This window comes from Hipposideros armiger, unplaced genomic scaffold (assembly GCF_001890085.2).
Source record: "Hipposideros armiger isolate ML-2016 unplaced genomic scaffold, ASM189008v1 scaffold_210, whole genome shotgun sequence".
NCBI classification, from domain to species: domain Eukaryota; kingdom Metazoa; phylum Chordata; class Mammalia; order Chiroptera; family Hipposideridae; genus Hipposideros; species Hipposideros armiger.
This window is the reverse complement of record NW_017731560.1, coordinates 450,412-465,303: the sequence shown is the minus strand read 5'-3', so window position 1 is coordinate 465,303 and position 14,892 is coordinate 450,412. Positions and strand designations below refer to the sequence as shown.

Genomic DNA, 14,892 nt, shown 5'->3' with positions numbered 1-14,892 from the left:
GGAAAGACATGCCCAGTAAAAATGTGGGGCAGGAAAGCCTTGATTTAGCAGCAATATTGCAGTGTGTGTGTGTGTGTGTGTGTGTGTGTGTGTGTGTTTGGGGTTCCACTGGTAGTGAGATCTGTCTGAACCCTCAGAGGGTGGACACAGGGCTGCCAAAGACAAAAAGGTCATCATAAGCTGCATTCACATAGAGCAGCCCCCGACCTGAATCCCCCAGAGTTCCGAAATTAATGTAAGATCGTGGCTGGGATATTTGGGCCCGGAGGGACTTTGACATGTGTGAAAGCATTCCTTATTCTCTAAATGGGTAGAGTGCTAATTTGGGGGAGTAAGAGTTTGGATAGTGAGGGATACCTATATTTGGAAAAACTTCTCAAATGATTCTTATTCTCACCTGTCCTTACACACACACACACACACACACACACACACACACACACACTCACACACACACACACACATCCAGTTGAAAATAATAACACTATGTGGCAGGCAGTGGGCTTTGCAGCAATTCTATGAAGCAGGCACCATTGTTATCCCCATTTTCCAGAGAAGAAGGTGAGGATCATAGTGGTTCAGCAAACAGTGACACAACTAGGAAGTGGTGGGATCCAATTTTTAAACACAGGTCTGGTATTGGTCCACAGCCCATGCTGTTAACCACTAGGCTCAAATGCCGCTGATGCAGAGTTCACAAGAGAGGAGGTGAGAGTATTGGCGCCCTACACTGGTCAGGTGCCAGACTAGCTGCCACAGGGCCATCTTGAAGCAGGCCCAGCGGGGAAGGAAGAGGATGGGATGGGTGTCTGGAAGTCACATCATATTCAGAACAGCTGGATAGCTAGGGCTGATGAAGTGGTGATGACTTACAGTGGAGTTCTTGGAAATCAGGAAACTCTGAGTGTAAACTGATGTACTCACCTGCCTGTAGTATTTGGTCTAGAGGGTTGGCTGGGAAAGCAAGTTGACTTCAAACAGCTGTCGTGTATGGGGGACAGATGTGTTCCGGGCTGTTAGCAATGGTGGGGAACAGATAAATAAAAGGTTTGCATTAATTCCAAGGAAGACATTTTTAATGTTCACATGGTACCAGCTCAACGCTGGTAAATAATGATTGTCCTGTCTCCAGAAATGTTCAAGCAGAGACCACATAGTCCCTTGAAAATATATGGGCATTTCCAAGGTGAAGTTCACTTGGTAGCCTGACCCATTAGCAGATTTCATGGTGGTAGTCTTAGGCAAGGAGGACGAGAAAAGCAAAAGTGCACATTTGCTTGGAGAGGCAAGCAAGGGACCCAGGTGGGAAGCGTCCCTTCCTCATGCACACAGAGAGTACACACAGAGCTTGCAACTCGGGGGACACTGGGGAGCCCCTGGTAGCAGGGTCTGATGGGAGGGAGACACAGTTATTTCTGAACTTGTGATAAGTTCTTGGTTTAAAAACAAAGCAAAACAAAACAAAAAACACCTGCAGGCAGCTGTGGCAGTTACCATCAGAAGAGGCTAGGTTTTGATATGCAGAAACAACTCACTGGGGGCCCTTTGTGCAGGAGACTGGGAGGGACTAGACTGCTTTGCCTAGGCCTCTGTCTCAAGTTTACAAGAACAAAGGTTGCTGAGCAGTCTAGGGAATAATTGTCTAGGGCTCTAGGGAAAAAGAAGAGCAGGAGAAGACCTCACAGAAGTGGAGTCAGGTACAACTGGATTTAAATTGCCATACCTACTGGCTATATGACTTTGGGCAAGCAACCTTGGACAATGAGCTCTGGTGAAGACAGCAACAGTGATAACGTGAGCCTTGCTTGGGGAGGAGGTATGGTGTGTGTGTGTGTGTGTGTGTGTGTGTGTGTGTGTGTGTGTGTGTGTGTGTGAGTAACCAGAGTTACCCAGATGACCTGTATAGAGAAAGCACTCTCAGCTTAGTGTCCTGTTCATGGAAAGTGCTCGGTACCTGGTAGGTGACTACATCAGTTTACACTCAGAGTTTCTTCTTTTGCCTTGACACTCATTTCTACAATATATCTCATCAGGGCTCCATCTGAATCTCTACTCTGTGACCCTATTGCCTTGTGTCTCCACCTTGTCAAGGGCAGGGTCCCCCAGTCCAAACTATTCTAGAACACAGGAGGTGTGATACACAAGAGCATCTAGAACTATTTACGTGGGACTGCTAGGGGGGAAATTAGGTTTTCAGCTTCATGGCCTTGCCATGGACCACTGAGGCTTTCTCAACTACCTATTTTACACGACCGCTCAGTTCCTGTTTCACAAAGAAACAAGGAAGTGAGAAGATGGGTGGCCTCAGGGCAAGGGCTGGCTGGGCGGGGTTGGGTAGCGCCTCCCACTCCCAACTGAGACAGCCTTGGAGGGCAGGGTTAGATAGGGAGGAAACAGTTGCTATTGACTCTTTCATATTTCTTTTTTTTTTAACCAAGAGTGCCCAATCACTGATTTGAGGAAGTGACCAGTGACTTGGTAAAATTCACTGCTGCCATGGTTTAGCTGGGTGAAAAGCAGCCCCTTCTGTGGTCCCAGCTCATGAAGACCTGGAGTCAGCTGGCTGGCACGTGGGAGAGGACTGGCTTAATAATAATTTTTTCAATGAACCATTTAGACTCTTTGTGTATGTATGTATGTATCTATCATCTTACCCATGCTCTTTCCTATTCCAAAAAAGATTTAAAGCATCAAAAAATATATCTCAATGTCATCATCACCACAGTTGTCACAGCTGCGTGACCTCACACAGCTCTCCTTGGAGCCTGGTTTGTTCATCAGAGGCAGTTAGGGAGTGACAGAAGCACCCACTGAAAGAGAGGGAGGGGCCAGCACGTAGCTGAATCAGGACACTGGGGATTTAGTCTTAGCTCTGGCCCCAATGGGCAGTGCGACCTTGGGCAAGTCATTTCTTATTTCTGGGCTGCTGTTGATGTTTCCTCATCATACACTGAAGGGATTGAATCCACTTTCTGTTTGATCACGAAGCTGCTAGTCAGGACTGGCTATAGAATTTGCGGGGCCTGGTGTAAAATTCAAATGTCGGGCCCCTTGTTCAAAACTTATTAAAAAATTCAAGATGGTGACAGCGGAGCATTAAATCAAGAGCAGGCCCTTCTAAACACAAGACCTTGTGCGACTGCACAGGTAGATGACCTATGAACCTGGCCTTGCAACTGCTTCCAATAAAATTTGATGGAAAGCCCACATGGGCTGCTTTTGGCTTGAACACTTTCCATGGCAGCTTGTGGCATTTCTGAAGAAGCTTTGGCTCTAGGGAGCAGAGTTGGAAAAACACGAATTAGATACTTGCTCAAAAGTCTGTCTAGTTTTGGGCAGCCGTTTGGCTTAGGTGGCTCATAGTGCCAGGGTTGCCGGTTCAATTCCCTCATGGGCCAAGGAGCTGCGCCCTCGACAGCTAGATTGAAGACAACTACTTGACTTGGAGCTGATGGGTCCTGGAACAACACACTGTTCCCCAATAATTTTTTTTTAAGATTTTATTGGGGAATTGGGGGAGGGGAACAGACAAGTTGTTGTCCTTTTGTTCTTCAGTCTAGTTGTGGAGGACACCACTTCACTGGCCCATGTTGGTATTATCATTGTGCTCTTACCAGGAGAGGCAGATGGGTCACTGGCCACTAGACAGTCACTCATGGCGGCTCTTGGCAGACCACGCTGGCTGCCAGCCACTCACGCCGGCTGCCAGCCACTCACGGTAGCTTACGGCAGCCCACTGCAGCCCCACTGCAGCCTACACCGTCGCCGGCGACTCATGGCAACCCAGCTGAATGTCGAGCTATCGTTCACCATCTTAGCTGTAGAGGGTGCAGCGTCACTGGCCCTCATGTGGGATCCGAACTGGGGCCCTGCTGCTCAGAGCTGGTGTCCCAAGCCAACTCTTAACCAACGCGCCACTCGGCCAGCTGCCCAATAAAATTTCTTTTAAAAAAAAGTCTGCCTAGTTTTGACAATTTATATATAAAATTTGGGTCCCAAACCTTTCCCTTATCTACCTCCAAAGGTAAGGCAACGGTTGAAGTCATGCATGCCCAATGAATAATAGCATTATCATTTCTTGTCTGTGTGGCTTCCTGTCTTGTAGGGTGCTGTCACATCCGGATTTTATGGGTCTCTCACTGTAACCTCACGAGGCAGGTGGTACATGTTGTTTACAGGAGGGATAACTGAAGACCAGAGAGGTGAAGGGACTTGCCCAAGGGCACATAGCTGACACAACCTGGACTAGAACCCTAGAATCCTAACTCTTAGGAAAAGGGGATTTTCCACATGGCTTGCTCCACAGTGGCAATCAACAGGCAAGGAAGGATTTAGTAAGCCTATCCTCCAGCATCAAGACAAAGGACCAGAGCCCAAGGGGGCATTTATTTATCTTCAGTTCATAGTGATGTCTCAAATGCCCCTGCATATGTTAGCCTCGCTGTGTATGCCCTAGATGTTTCCCTGCCCAATCCAGAGTGAAGCCCTTGAAGCAGGATGATCAGTGTTTTGGCCATCTGGGGCCCAGGAAGGGAGGAGTGTGTGTGTGTGTGTGTGTGTGTGTGTGTGTGTGTGTGTGTGTGAGCACTCCTCCCCCTGCAGCCGTGCTTCCAGGGCAGGGGTTCTCAATCCCAAGATGGTGGATTGGAAGCAGCAGTTACGTTATGGGGAAGAGATGAGGTGGAGCCCTTGGTCTTACCCTGAAGGGAGGAAAGGGGAGCGTGTGAGCCACCTTGGGCTGAAAGGCCTGTGAGTGGGTCTGGGTCAGGCACCCAGGGCCCTCTTGCTGCCCATGACCTACCAGAACCCCAGGAGCAAGTGTCAGAACCCAAAGATAAAGGGTTGGGCAAGAAGGCCCTGGGGAAGCGGGATAGTGTAGAGAACATCAGTTGGATCTGAGTCTTAGCTCTCCAGCAGTGTGATCCTGGTTGAGCCTCAGTTTTCTCATTTGTAACATGGTGCAAGCCATGCCCCTTGCCCTTTTCTGAGAGTGAGTTCTAGAGTCATCTGACTGGATTGAATCCTGCCTTTTTTCATTTCCTTGATGAGTGACCTCGAGCGAGTTGGTTAATCTCTGTGAGCTGCTCTTGTAAAATGGGAACAGTAAAAGTTCCTTTTCATAGGTTGTGGGGATTAAGTGAGAAAAATGCAGTAATGTGCACTTAAACACTAAGAGGCTAGATCTCACATTTAGTGTTCTCACCACAATAAAATAAAAATTTTTAAAAAGAATGCATGTAAAGCACAGTGTCTGGTACATATGACACACTCAGAAGATGGTAGCGATGATGATGACAACAATGGTGGTGGTGCCTTTAATTTTATTATTAGTAGCTATGTTTGTAGGGTGAGCATGTGAGGGAGCAAGTGACTCAGCCAACAGAGGCCCACTGTTGGGTGCTAGAGGCTCTCAGTGAGGATGGCTCAGAGCTGAGGCCTTTGGATGTAAGCATCAGTGGTAACTGTCACAGGTCACCCTGACACTTGGCAGCCTAGTCCTGGTGGTCCTTGGCTGAGGGACTCCTCTGCCTGGTGCCTTTGCCCAGCACTCTGCCCTAGAGGCTTGGTTCTCTCCAACTCCTGACTGTGTTCTTCTGAGCAAAGGTGGTGGCCTCAGTTTTCCTGGACTGCATTTGACATGTCCCCCAGTGTGAGGCTCCCCTCCGTGCCCTCCACAAGGCACAGGAGGTGGTTGGCTGGGCATGGCAAGCATACGAACACTCACACACGTACATGTACGCATGCTTACAGGCACATTCTCAAGCACATGTGCTCCCCAACCGAGCTTCTAGGAGCCTCATCTCCCTTCCCCCATCTCATCACCTCCCCTCCCTCCCCCACCACAAAAGCCACAGGTAACAGCAGTCCCCAGCAACACAGCAGACACAATGCAAAACTCAGGGGCAATCTTTGTTGCCAGGCTGTTTTAAGCATCTAACAGGATGTGAGCCCAGGTGGCTAACGGCTGGGTTGGCTGGAGAAAACTCCCCCCCCCCCGCAACAAAAGTGGGCTCAGAGAGCCATGAGGGGGCTGGGAGGCAAGCTAAATGATTCTCCATGGTACCAAAGGGCAAAAGAGCTGGACTGCCAGCCCATTCTGGTCCCATCATATCCTAACCAAACACTGTGTGTCTTTGGGGAGGTCCCACCCCATCTGAAGCTCAGTTTTCTTATCTGTAAAATGGGGAAACCAGACACTAGTCACACAGATTAATGGTCATCCAATGATGCTGGAGGGTTTGATAGCATTGTCACTGCGGCTGCACTTTGGAAAGTTAAAAGGGCTCCCACGTGTTGTGAAATATGGGATAGTGATTCAGCATCACTGCTCAGGCTGTTCCCAAGTTCAAGTAGGGCCATATTTAAGAGGGCTCCCTGCATTTCCTCCTACCCTGTGGCCAAATTCATACGGCTTAACTCCCTATCTTGTGATTTGGCATGGAGCCCACCCAGGGTTTAGAAGCAACGGGCTCATGTGTTGGATGTGGGGGCTGGCGTATGCCCTTTTTCTGGCTGGCCACCCTGATCCTGGAGTGGCAGTATGCAACCAGAGTGCTCAGCCGCTCTCCCTTCCTCTCTCTACAGGAACAGCAGGGAACCTGGAAGCAGCCCTTGTTCCTTCAGCCAGGATGCCATTACAGGGCCAGGGATATGTAGGGGCGGCCAGAGGCAACCTCAAGGCCATGGGGAGACAAGGAGTCAGGAGTCAGTGTGGCTGGGAACAGCTCTGGTTATATCTATCAGGTGGTGATAGGGTGGAGCTCTCTCAGAGTCATGGGGTCCTTGGAGGTAAGGCATTGCCCTCTATTGGTCTGTTTTTTTTTTGTCAGGGCAACAGCAACAGGTTCTGCCAGGTTATAGTTTAGGCTTAACTGGGCTCACAAGAGGAAAGAAACCACTCGGCTCTCGTATCCCGGGGCTGGGGGTTAGGAGCAGAGAGTGAGGTATACAAGCCTAGTGCGGGGGTGGGGGGTGGGGGCGGGCTGCCTGGGGCCAAGAAGCCCTGCTTCCCTGGGGCTTGGTCTTGGAGAAGGAGGCTGAGAGCAAAGGTTTCCAAGCAATGGGCAAGCAGAAACTCTTGGGCCATGGATGGTGCAAAGTGAGGGGAGCTGAGCGAGAAGGTACCAGGGGAGTCCTGTGTCTCTAAACATTCCAGTCGAGGATGGCAAGGATAGAGACTGCCAACACAGAGGCCAAGGAGGTGGTGCATGGGGCCCTGGAGGACAGGGGCTCTGTTTGTTGCTGCAACCACGTGAACTCTTCCAGTAGCTGGCGCTTCTGTAGCTCGGGGCCCACCTTCTCTCGGATGGTCTGGTAGTAGTGGTTCAGGTATTGTAGCTACAAAAGGTAAGAGGGGTAAGGGTTTCCTCATGGTGAGCTGCCAAAAAGTGGAGTCTTGGTGCCACCCAGTTCCCTGCTATGTTAGTCCAGCTGCCCACCTTGGCCAGGTACCCATAGGTATCCCATAGTTCCCCATAAGTTCCCAGTCATCATCAAGCGACAGGCATTCTCTGGGGCTTTTCAGAGGCAGTTTGCCACAGTGGCTGTTTAATGTCATAGTGCCTTTCATGGAGTGGGTCCGGGGAGTGGGTTTTAGGCCCAGGAATGAGAGTGAGTAGGGTAGTCATTATTGTCCCATTTTACAGAAGAGGAACCTGTGGCCCAGAGAAGGAAAGGGATTGATGGCCGAGTCCAGAGACCCAGTCTCAGACTCCCCAAGCATTTACTACCTGGGGTTGGACAGGCTGATCTGGGGATTTCTAGAAGCACAGGGATCTCTGATGAGCAGGAGAGGAATACCCCAGTGTGTGCCTACAGGTGCCACCAGTGTGAACCCTCCCAGCCGAAGGGAAGGGGCAAAGGGTCTTGGGGTAGGGGGAGCAGAGGCAAGAGAGATCCAGGGTGGAGGAGAAGGCAGGCAGGGGTTCAGGGGCTGAAGGCTAGACTGTGCTGAGGGGCACTCACCTGCTCTGGGGACAGCAGGCTGACATCAATGAGGTTCCGGTCATAGGGTACCAAGGACACCACTTCAAAGGTCAGGTAGGTCCCTGGGTACTGGGAAGCCACAGGGTAGGTGGGAAAGCAGGAAGTGAGTGAGGAGGAGGAGTTAGGCTGAAGGAAACCCTCGATCCAGAAGCCACGGCACAAAAGATGACCCTTGTCAAACCCAAGACACAGGGGGAGGCCTGAGCCTCCCACAGTGCCCTTGGCCACCCCCTTTCTATCACTTAGCACTTCAGTGCTTCCTTCCTCATTTCTAAATTTAGACTCAGGTCTATATTTCTCAAAGTGTGGGCATTCACACAGCACGTAGGGAGCTTGTTAAATGTGTAGATCCTGGGGCCCAACCGGCAGACCACTGGGGTGAGAATCTCTAGGGCAGGGCTGGGAACCTATATTTAAATAACTTTCAGATAACTATTAGGTTTTTATATCTATCTATCTATCTATCTATCTATCTATCTATCTATCTATCTATCTATCTATGTAGTCTGTCTGTATCTATATCTATCTTTCTATTATCATCTATCAATGGATCTATCTGTAGAGATAAGTATAAAGAAGAAAAATTAGCCTACAATGTTCATCCCCCAGAGAGCTCTTGCATGTGTGTGCTTAGAAAAGTCAAAGAACAAAAATACACCCAATAAAAACTGAAAGTCTCTTCCCTGCCCACTTTCCTTCCTGAAAACATTTTAGGCATATACAGTATATATATGCACATATTTTAAAAATTCATGAAAAATGGATCCTATCATACACTTTTCTGCACATTCTCTCCCTCACCCCACCGCAGTAGTGAACCTAGGAGAGCACTCCATGTTAGCACAGGGAGATGCACCTCATTCTTTTTAAGGCTGCATAAGGGTCCATAGTATGCAGGTGATTATTTATTTAACTAGTGATGGATATTTAGGTTGTTTCCACTTTTTAAACTGTTACCATCAATGCTGCAATCAACATCATTGTGTATAAATATATCGGTGAACTTTTGGGACTATATCCAGAAGGCATATATCTGGCAGAGGGAAAGCTGAAACAAAAAGTACAGGAATTTTAATAGGAATTTCGATAGATACTATCAAACTGCCCTCCAGTAAGGTAGTACCAATTCGTACTTCTCCCAGCAGTGTATGGGAGTGCCTGTTTCTCCACAAACTCACCAGCACTGGATATCACCAAAGTCTCTCATTTTTGCCAATCGGATAGGTGAAGCATGGTATTCTATTGTTGTTTTGATTTGTATTTCTTTATGAACTAAGTTGAGCATCTTTTCACGTTTACGGACCATCTGTCTGTGTTGAAGTTGCCTCTTCACGTCCTTTGCTTGTTTTTTTTTTCTGTTTTCCATCTTTTAAAATTGGAGAACAGTGTGTTTTTCCAGGACTCACCAGCTCCAAGTCAAGTAGTTGTTCCAATCTAGTTGTGGAGGGCGCAGCTCAGTGGCCCATGTGGGGATCAAACCGGCAACCTTGGTGTTATCAGCACTGCGCTCTAACCACCTGAACTAACCCGGTGCCCTTGTTTTCCCTATTTTTATTTTATTGATTTGTAAAAGCTCATGGTAAAAAGAAGGACATTCACCCTTTCTCTGACATATATGCTGGACTTGTCATACATCTTTTGAACTATTTATGGTATTGTTCCCATATAGCCTTTAAAAAAATGTTTTAGTCAGAATTATCAATCTTTTTCTTCATGGCTTCTGAATCTTGCATAGAAAGGCCCTTTTCCACCCTGGGATTCTAAATGAATTCATATAGGTTTTCTTCTAGACCTTTTATGGTTTCACATTTAAACCTTGATCCATTTGGGATTTCATTTTGGTGCAATAGTGAGGTTCTTCAGTTTTATCTCCATCCCCAAATGATTAGCCATTTGTTCTCCCTTCCATTTACTAAATAATCTCTCTCTTCTTTTCTGTTTTGAAATGCCAGATTTATTATAAACTAAATTTTCATTTTATTTATGGATTTTAGAGGGTCAATTTCTGTACTACATCTTCTGTTCCATTGTTACTTCTGTCTCTCCCATCTCCAGTGTCACACTGTTTTAACTATGGTAGCTTCATATCATGCACTAATGTCTGAGAGGGCAGATTCCCTTACTGCTCTTTTTTTTTTCCAGAATTTTCCTAGCTCCATTGCTATCTTTACATGTTTATTTTTACAAATAACCTTTATTATCATTTTGTGAAGTTACGAAAGCATCCAGTTAGCACTGTTGAAATTGAATGTATAGATTCATTTAGGGAGAAATGACATCATCATAATGTTGAGGCTTCTTTCCAGAGAGAACCATTTATTTAACACTTTTTTATGTCCTTCAGTAGAGATTTTCTCCATGTATGCCTTTTAAAGTTCGTATCTAGGTATTTTATCTCTTTGGTTGCTATTATATGGAATATTTACTTCTAACAAGCTCCCCTGGTGATTATTGTATGCTCTGAGAACCAATGATTTAGGGCAGGAATATTGACTAATTTGGTCTGGAGTGGGACCTGGGTATTATCATTAAAAAAAAAAACACTCGGGGCCGGCTGAGTGGCTCAGTTGGTTAAGAGCTCGCTCAAGAGTTTGAGCTCTGAGCAACAGCGGTTCGAGTCAGCCCGAGCTGAGCAGCCGTGAGCTGCCAACAGGTGGCGGGATGGCTCAGCTAAAAAAACAAACAAACAAACAAAAAACACTCTACAGATGATTTTACTATTCTAATGTGCAAACAGGTTTGAGAAAATCTGATTTATGGAAATTTTCTGGAGCTAAGGAAGACTTCAAAGAAACTCGTGTCTACACATTCAGAAGCCCTTCTCCTTTGACCTTCCTTACCCTCCCCCCACCTACCCACAGCCCAAAGTCACTGCCATGCTGTCCAAACCTCTAGCCCATCTCGGTGGCACTTTACCTTGGTCTTTGCTTCTACCACGAGAGCCACATCTTCAAGACGGATCCCAAATTCTTTATCGTGATAGTAACCAGGTTCTGGAGACACAGAGGTGCTGGTGGCATTAATCAGGGGGGGGGGACCTGAGCCTAGGCTTCCTGTATCAATTGAGGAGTGGCTACAGGGCACAGCTGCTTAGTTGCCCTTGGCTGGTGGCTGGGACAGACTCACCATTTGTTAGATGCTCACTGATAAACCAGAGGCACCTGCCAGGCCTCAACTCCCTCACCCTCCTTTGTAGCCCAGCAGGAAAGACTTCAGGGTTCACTTGGGTCCTGGAGGTATTCCCATCTCCCTGTGTGCCACGGTCCTGTTACCCCAACATTTGATTGGAGACTAGAATTTTGATGTGCAGCTGGGAACAAACTCCCAAGGGCAAAATGAGGATATGGGCGGCAGGGGCCTGGGGTTAGGGTGGGAAAATCCATTTAGGGCTGGGAGTGGGGAGGTGAGGGAGGGTAGCAGCGGAGCCTGGGTGTGCCTATGTCTGTCATATTTCATAGACTGCAATCCTGGGCTAGTCTTGGGGAGGGGAGAGGTGGAGGAGCCTGAGAGTCATACCGATGGAAGTGAACATGCCCTTGTCCATGGTAATGCTGTTGGACTGGAATCCCACTGGCCCTAGAAAGGGAGATGTGGGCACAGTGTCAGCTTTCTTGTACTTACCAACTTGGAAACTGGCAGGCTCTGGGGAACAGCAGGAACTGGGGGTCCCCGGGAATCTCTAGCAGCACTTGTCTACCACATCATTGTCTACCTGGGGCTGGTACAGAGCAGATTGGCTCTGGCTTTTACTTCTGCAGAGTTTATCCCAGTCAGCCACTAAGCATTGATCTGCTCCTCTCTCAGAGGCCCTCTCAGATGCCAGGCAGGTAGCAGGAGTGGCCTGGTGCCAGAATTTCTCACTTACCCCACAGAGCATCACCTACCACCAGCTGGGTAACCTTGGGTAGATCAGTGCATCTCTGAGGGTCTTGGCCATTTCCATAACTGTGAAAGGCTCTACCACCTTCAGAAGAGAGGGGACCCCGGGGGAGTGTTGTGGAGACACCTACATTCGTGCACACTCAGGAAGTTGCCAATGCCATGGCCTGTCCCATGACCATAATTGAGCCCAACATCCCACAAGGCTCTGCGAGCAAAGGCTTCTATCACTCGTCCTGGAAGAGAGATGGCACCCAGTCAGTTGGCTGGACCGCAGACTGTTGGCCTTGCTCCTTCTTGATTTCTCATTTCAGAGCCAACTACCAGGATTGTGCCTGTGGAGAGGGGTTTCTGAGAGGCAGGTAAGCATGCACTGTCTCCAGCAGTACTTACAGTGTACCCATTACCCAGACGGACAACTCTACAACAATTTCTCCCCATCTGTCAAGACATCTACCTTCAGGGATCCTCCCATGACTGCCACAGCCCACACCAACTTCCCCCACCTCTGAGCTACCCTTAGGTTAGGAGTCAGGAGGCCTGGCTCTCCCACTAACCCTCTGTGTAACCTTGGGCAAATCCCTCTTTCTCTCTCTGGTCTGGATTTTCCTATATACACAATGTACGGGATGATGATATAATCCTTGCCTCACTGGCCTCCACACCCCAGGCTGGTGGCGTAGGTCTAGTGAAATCGGGGCCTAAGGCTCTGGGTCCAGCCAGGTCTTTGAAACCTACCTGATGTAGCAGCAGGAAAGACAAGTCTGGACAGATCGATATTTCCTATCAGCACACGGGTATATGCCTCCTGATGGGGAGAGGGAGAAGTAATATGGAGCACAAGATGGGGAGCCTGGGCGTTTCCAGCTGCTTGGTCTGTGTATACACAGGTGTGTGGGCCCAGGCCTGTGGGGGACATTAGGGGGGGAGGTGAATGCTTATGTGTGGTCACCCAGGTTCTGGAAGAAGGCCAGAGGAAGCTGAGGGGAACCTGTCCAAAGTTGGGGCTTAGTCCATGTAAGTACTCTTTGTCTGGCCCACAGGGATGCTTGTAGGTGGTGGTAAGATAAGGCTGTGACAGCAGGAGCTTGGGAGGCAAATTCCCTGGGCTGGAATCCTGACTTGGTCACCTACAAACTCTGAGACCTTGAGCAAGCAACTTGAATGTCTCTGCACTTCATTTTTCTTGTCTATAATGTGGCAGTCACAGTACCGGCTCATAAAGTTGCTGGGAGAAGTAGATAGACGCATGCACGTAAGGTGCTCCAAACAGAGTAAATGCTCAAATTGAGGTCTGTGCCCTTATTACCAATATTATGACTGTCCTTTAGTTTTCTTAAGGCCTTAAATTTAGGTTGGGATCTGATAATCTGGCAGGGCAGCCTTGCTCAGTCGGGGCTGTTAACTTGTGGAAAGAGGAAGGAAGGTGGGCTGACAGACATCTCTTCTCCTGTTCACTCCTTGTGGTGACGTGGTGAATCCTCTTAGCACCCCCACCCCACAACACACACATACGGGCTTGTCATCTCGGACACAACAATCTTGGGCAGCAGACTCAACCCACTAACTATGAGCTCCTTGAAGCTGACCCGTGTTGGTTTTTTTCTCTGTTTTCAGCATAACGTCTAAGCTGCAACTAGTACACATAGATGAGGTCTCAGCCTCTATACTAGGCAGACAAGCCCTCACTGCTTCCTGAAAACTTCCAGTTCCTTTCCACCTCCGAGACTTTGCTTGTGACGTTTCTCCTCCTGGAATGCCTTTTTTCTTCCGTTCTGCTGAGCACAGGGCTAGGCACACAGTTAGCACCAAATAAATATTTGTTCATTGACTTACTGAAAGGGGAAGATGATAAGCTTGGGCACATCTAAAGGGATGCCAATCACTTCGGGGTTCTGTACTAATTTCAATGAAGACACACAGGTGGTAACACAGATTGTGGAGTTCTGTTAGTAGCCTGAAACATCTCTGGAGAAGCAGCTGGAAGGACGGGGTTTTCTGATACTAACTTACTGTGTGACTGTGGGTAAACTATTTAACCTCTTTGGGCCTCAGTTTTAGCCTCTGTGAGATGAAAGGGCTCTTAGTGGAATGATTTCGTGGGTGTTCCTTGAATGAGGATGGGTAGGGGAAATCTGGGTTCAATGCTTACCTTTTGGAAAGCAGAGGGGGTGCCCCAGTGGACTGTTCTGGTGATATCTGTGGTTCCGTCCCTGTGGAAAAGAAAAATCAACATGTCTAATTCTGCTGAATATCTGGGGACAGGGATCATGGTGATGTGTTTCTTGTGTGCTTTCCACTGGGGTTTGAGCAGCATGGCTGGAATGGTGGTGGGGAAGGGGGTGAAAGGGAAAAAAATGGCTGCCATCATCAAATGCCCATCTTCCGCATCTATGTGTGAAGGAGCTCTGCAAAGCTATCAAGTTCAAATCATTATATTGTCAGGCAATCCTGATTCCCCACAAGCATACTCCACCTCCACGCCCCCCACCATTTTGGCTGTTTGTAAACCTGGGTTTGCTTGGGTCAGGTTGGCTCTAAAAGCAAGGCTTCTTCCAGGCTTACTGAGAGGTGGGAGGGGATTGTCCCATTTGTACAGATGGGGGAACTGAGGTCCATAGAAATCATAACACTCACACATTGAGATAGTTATTTACCAGCTGTAGAACCCTTGGGGCAGCTCCCTGGGAACTGTGGTAGAGCAGGCCTCATTATCCCCACTTCACAGATGAGGCAATTGAGGCCAGGAGGCTGTCTACCTCTCTGAGCCTCAGTGAAACCAGGCCTGCAGCAAGCACTCACTCTCCACAGTTCTCTCCATTGTAAACATGGATCTGATGAAAAAATGTGCTCAGAGTCCCAGTGAACTGAAGCCAGAAGCCAAAATGTCTGACTCCTGAACACCATCTGCAGCTGTTCCCCCAGGATGGCTGATGTGGCCACCTCCTCACTCCAGGGAGAAGAGAGGGGGAGGGAGCTAAATGGTCTCAGGGCCCTGGGGAGCCCTCATTGGGAGCAGGTCACAGG

General features: G+C 48.4%; 1 protein-coding gene across 1 annotated transcript in view; it reads right to left on the bottom strand.

Moving 5' to 3' along the window:
• Window positions 1-5,312: 5,312 nt before the first annotated feature.
• Window positions 5,313-14,892, bottom strand: part of XPNPEP2 (X-prolyl aminopeptidase 2) — a 30,776-nt gene continuing 21,196 nt past the window's right edge. Inside the window, exons 15-21 of the mRNA XM_019653911.1 lie at window positions 14,018-14,078; window positions 12,604-12,673; window positions 11,997-12,101; window positions 11,503-11,562; window positions 10,903-10,979; window positions 7,966-8,055; window positions 5,313-7,338 (exon numbers count right to left, since the gene is read on the bottom strand). Of these exons, the coding sequence (XP_019509456.1) occupies window positions 7,144-7,338; window positions 7,966-8,055; window positions 10,903-10,979; window positions 11,503-11,562; window positions 11,997-12,101; window positions 12,604-12,673; window positions 14,018-14,078 (658 nt within the window). The 3' untranslated portion in view covers window positions 5,313-7,143. The remainder of the gene's footprint in view (window positions 7,339-7,965; window positions 8,056-10,902; window positions 10,980-11,502; window positions 11,563-11,996; window positions 12,102-12,603; window positions 12,674-14,017; window positions 14,079-14,892) is intronic.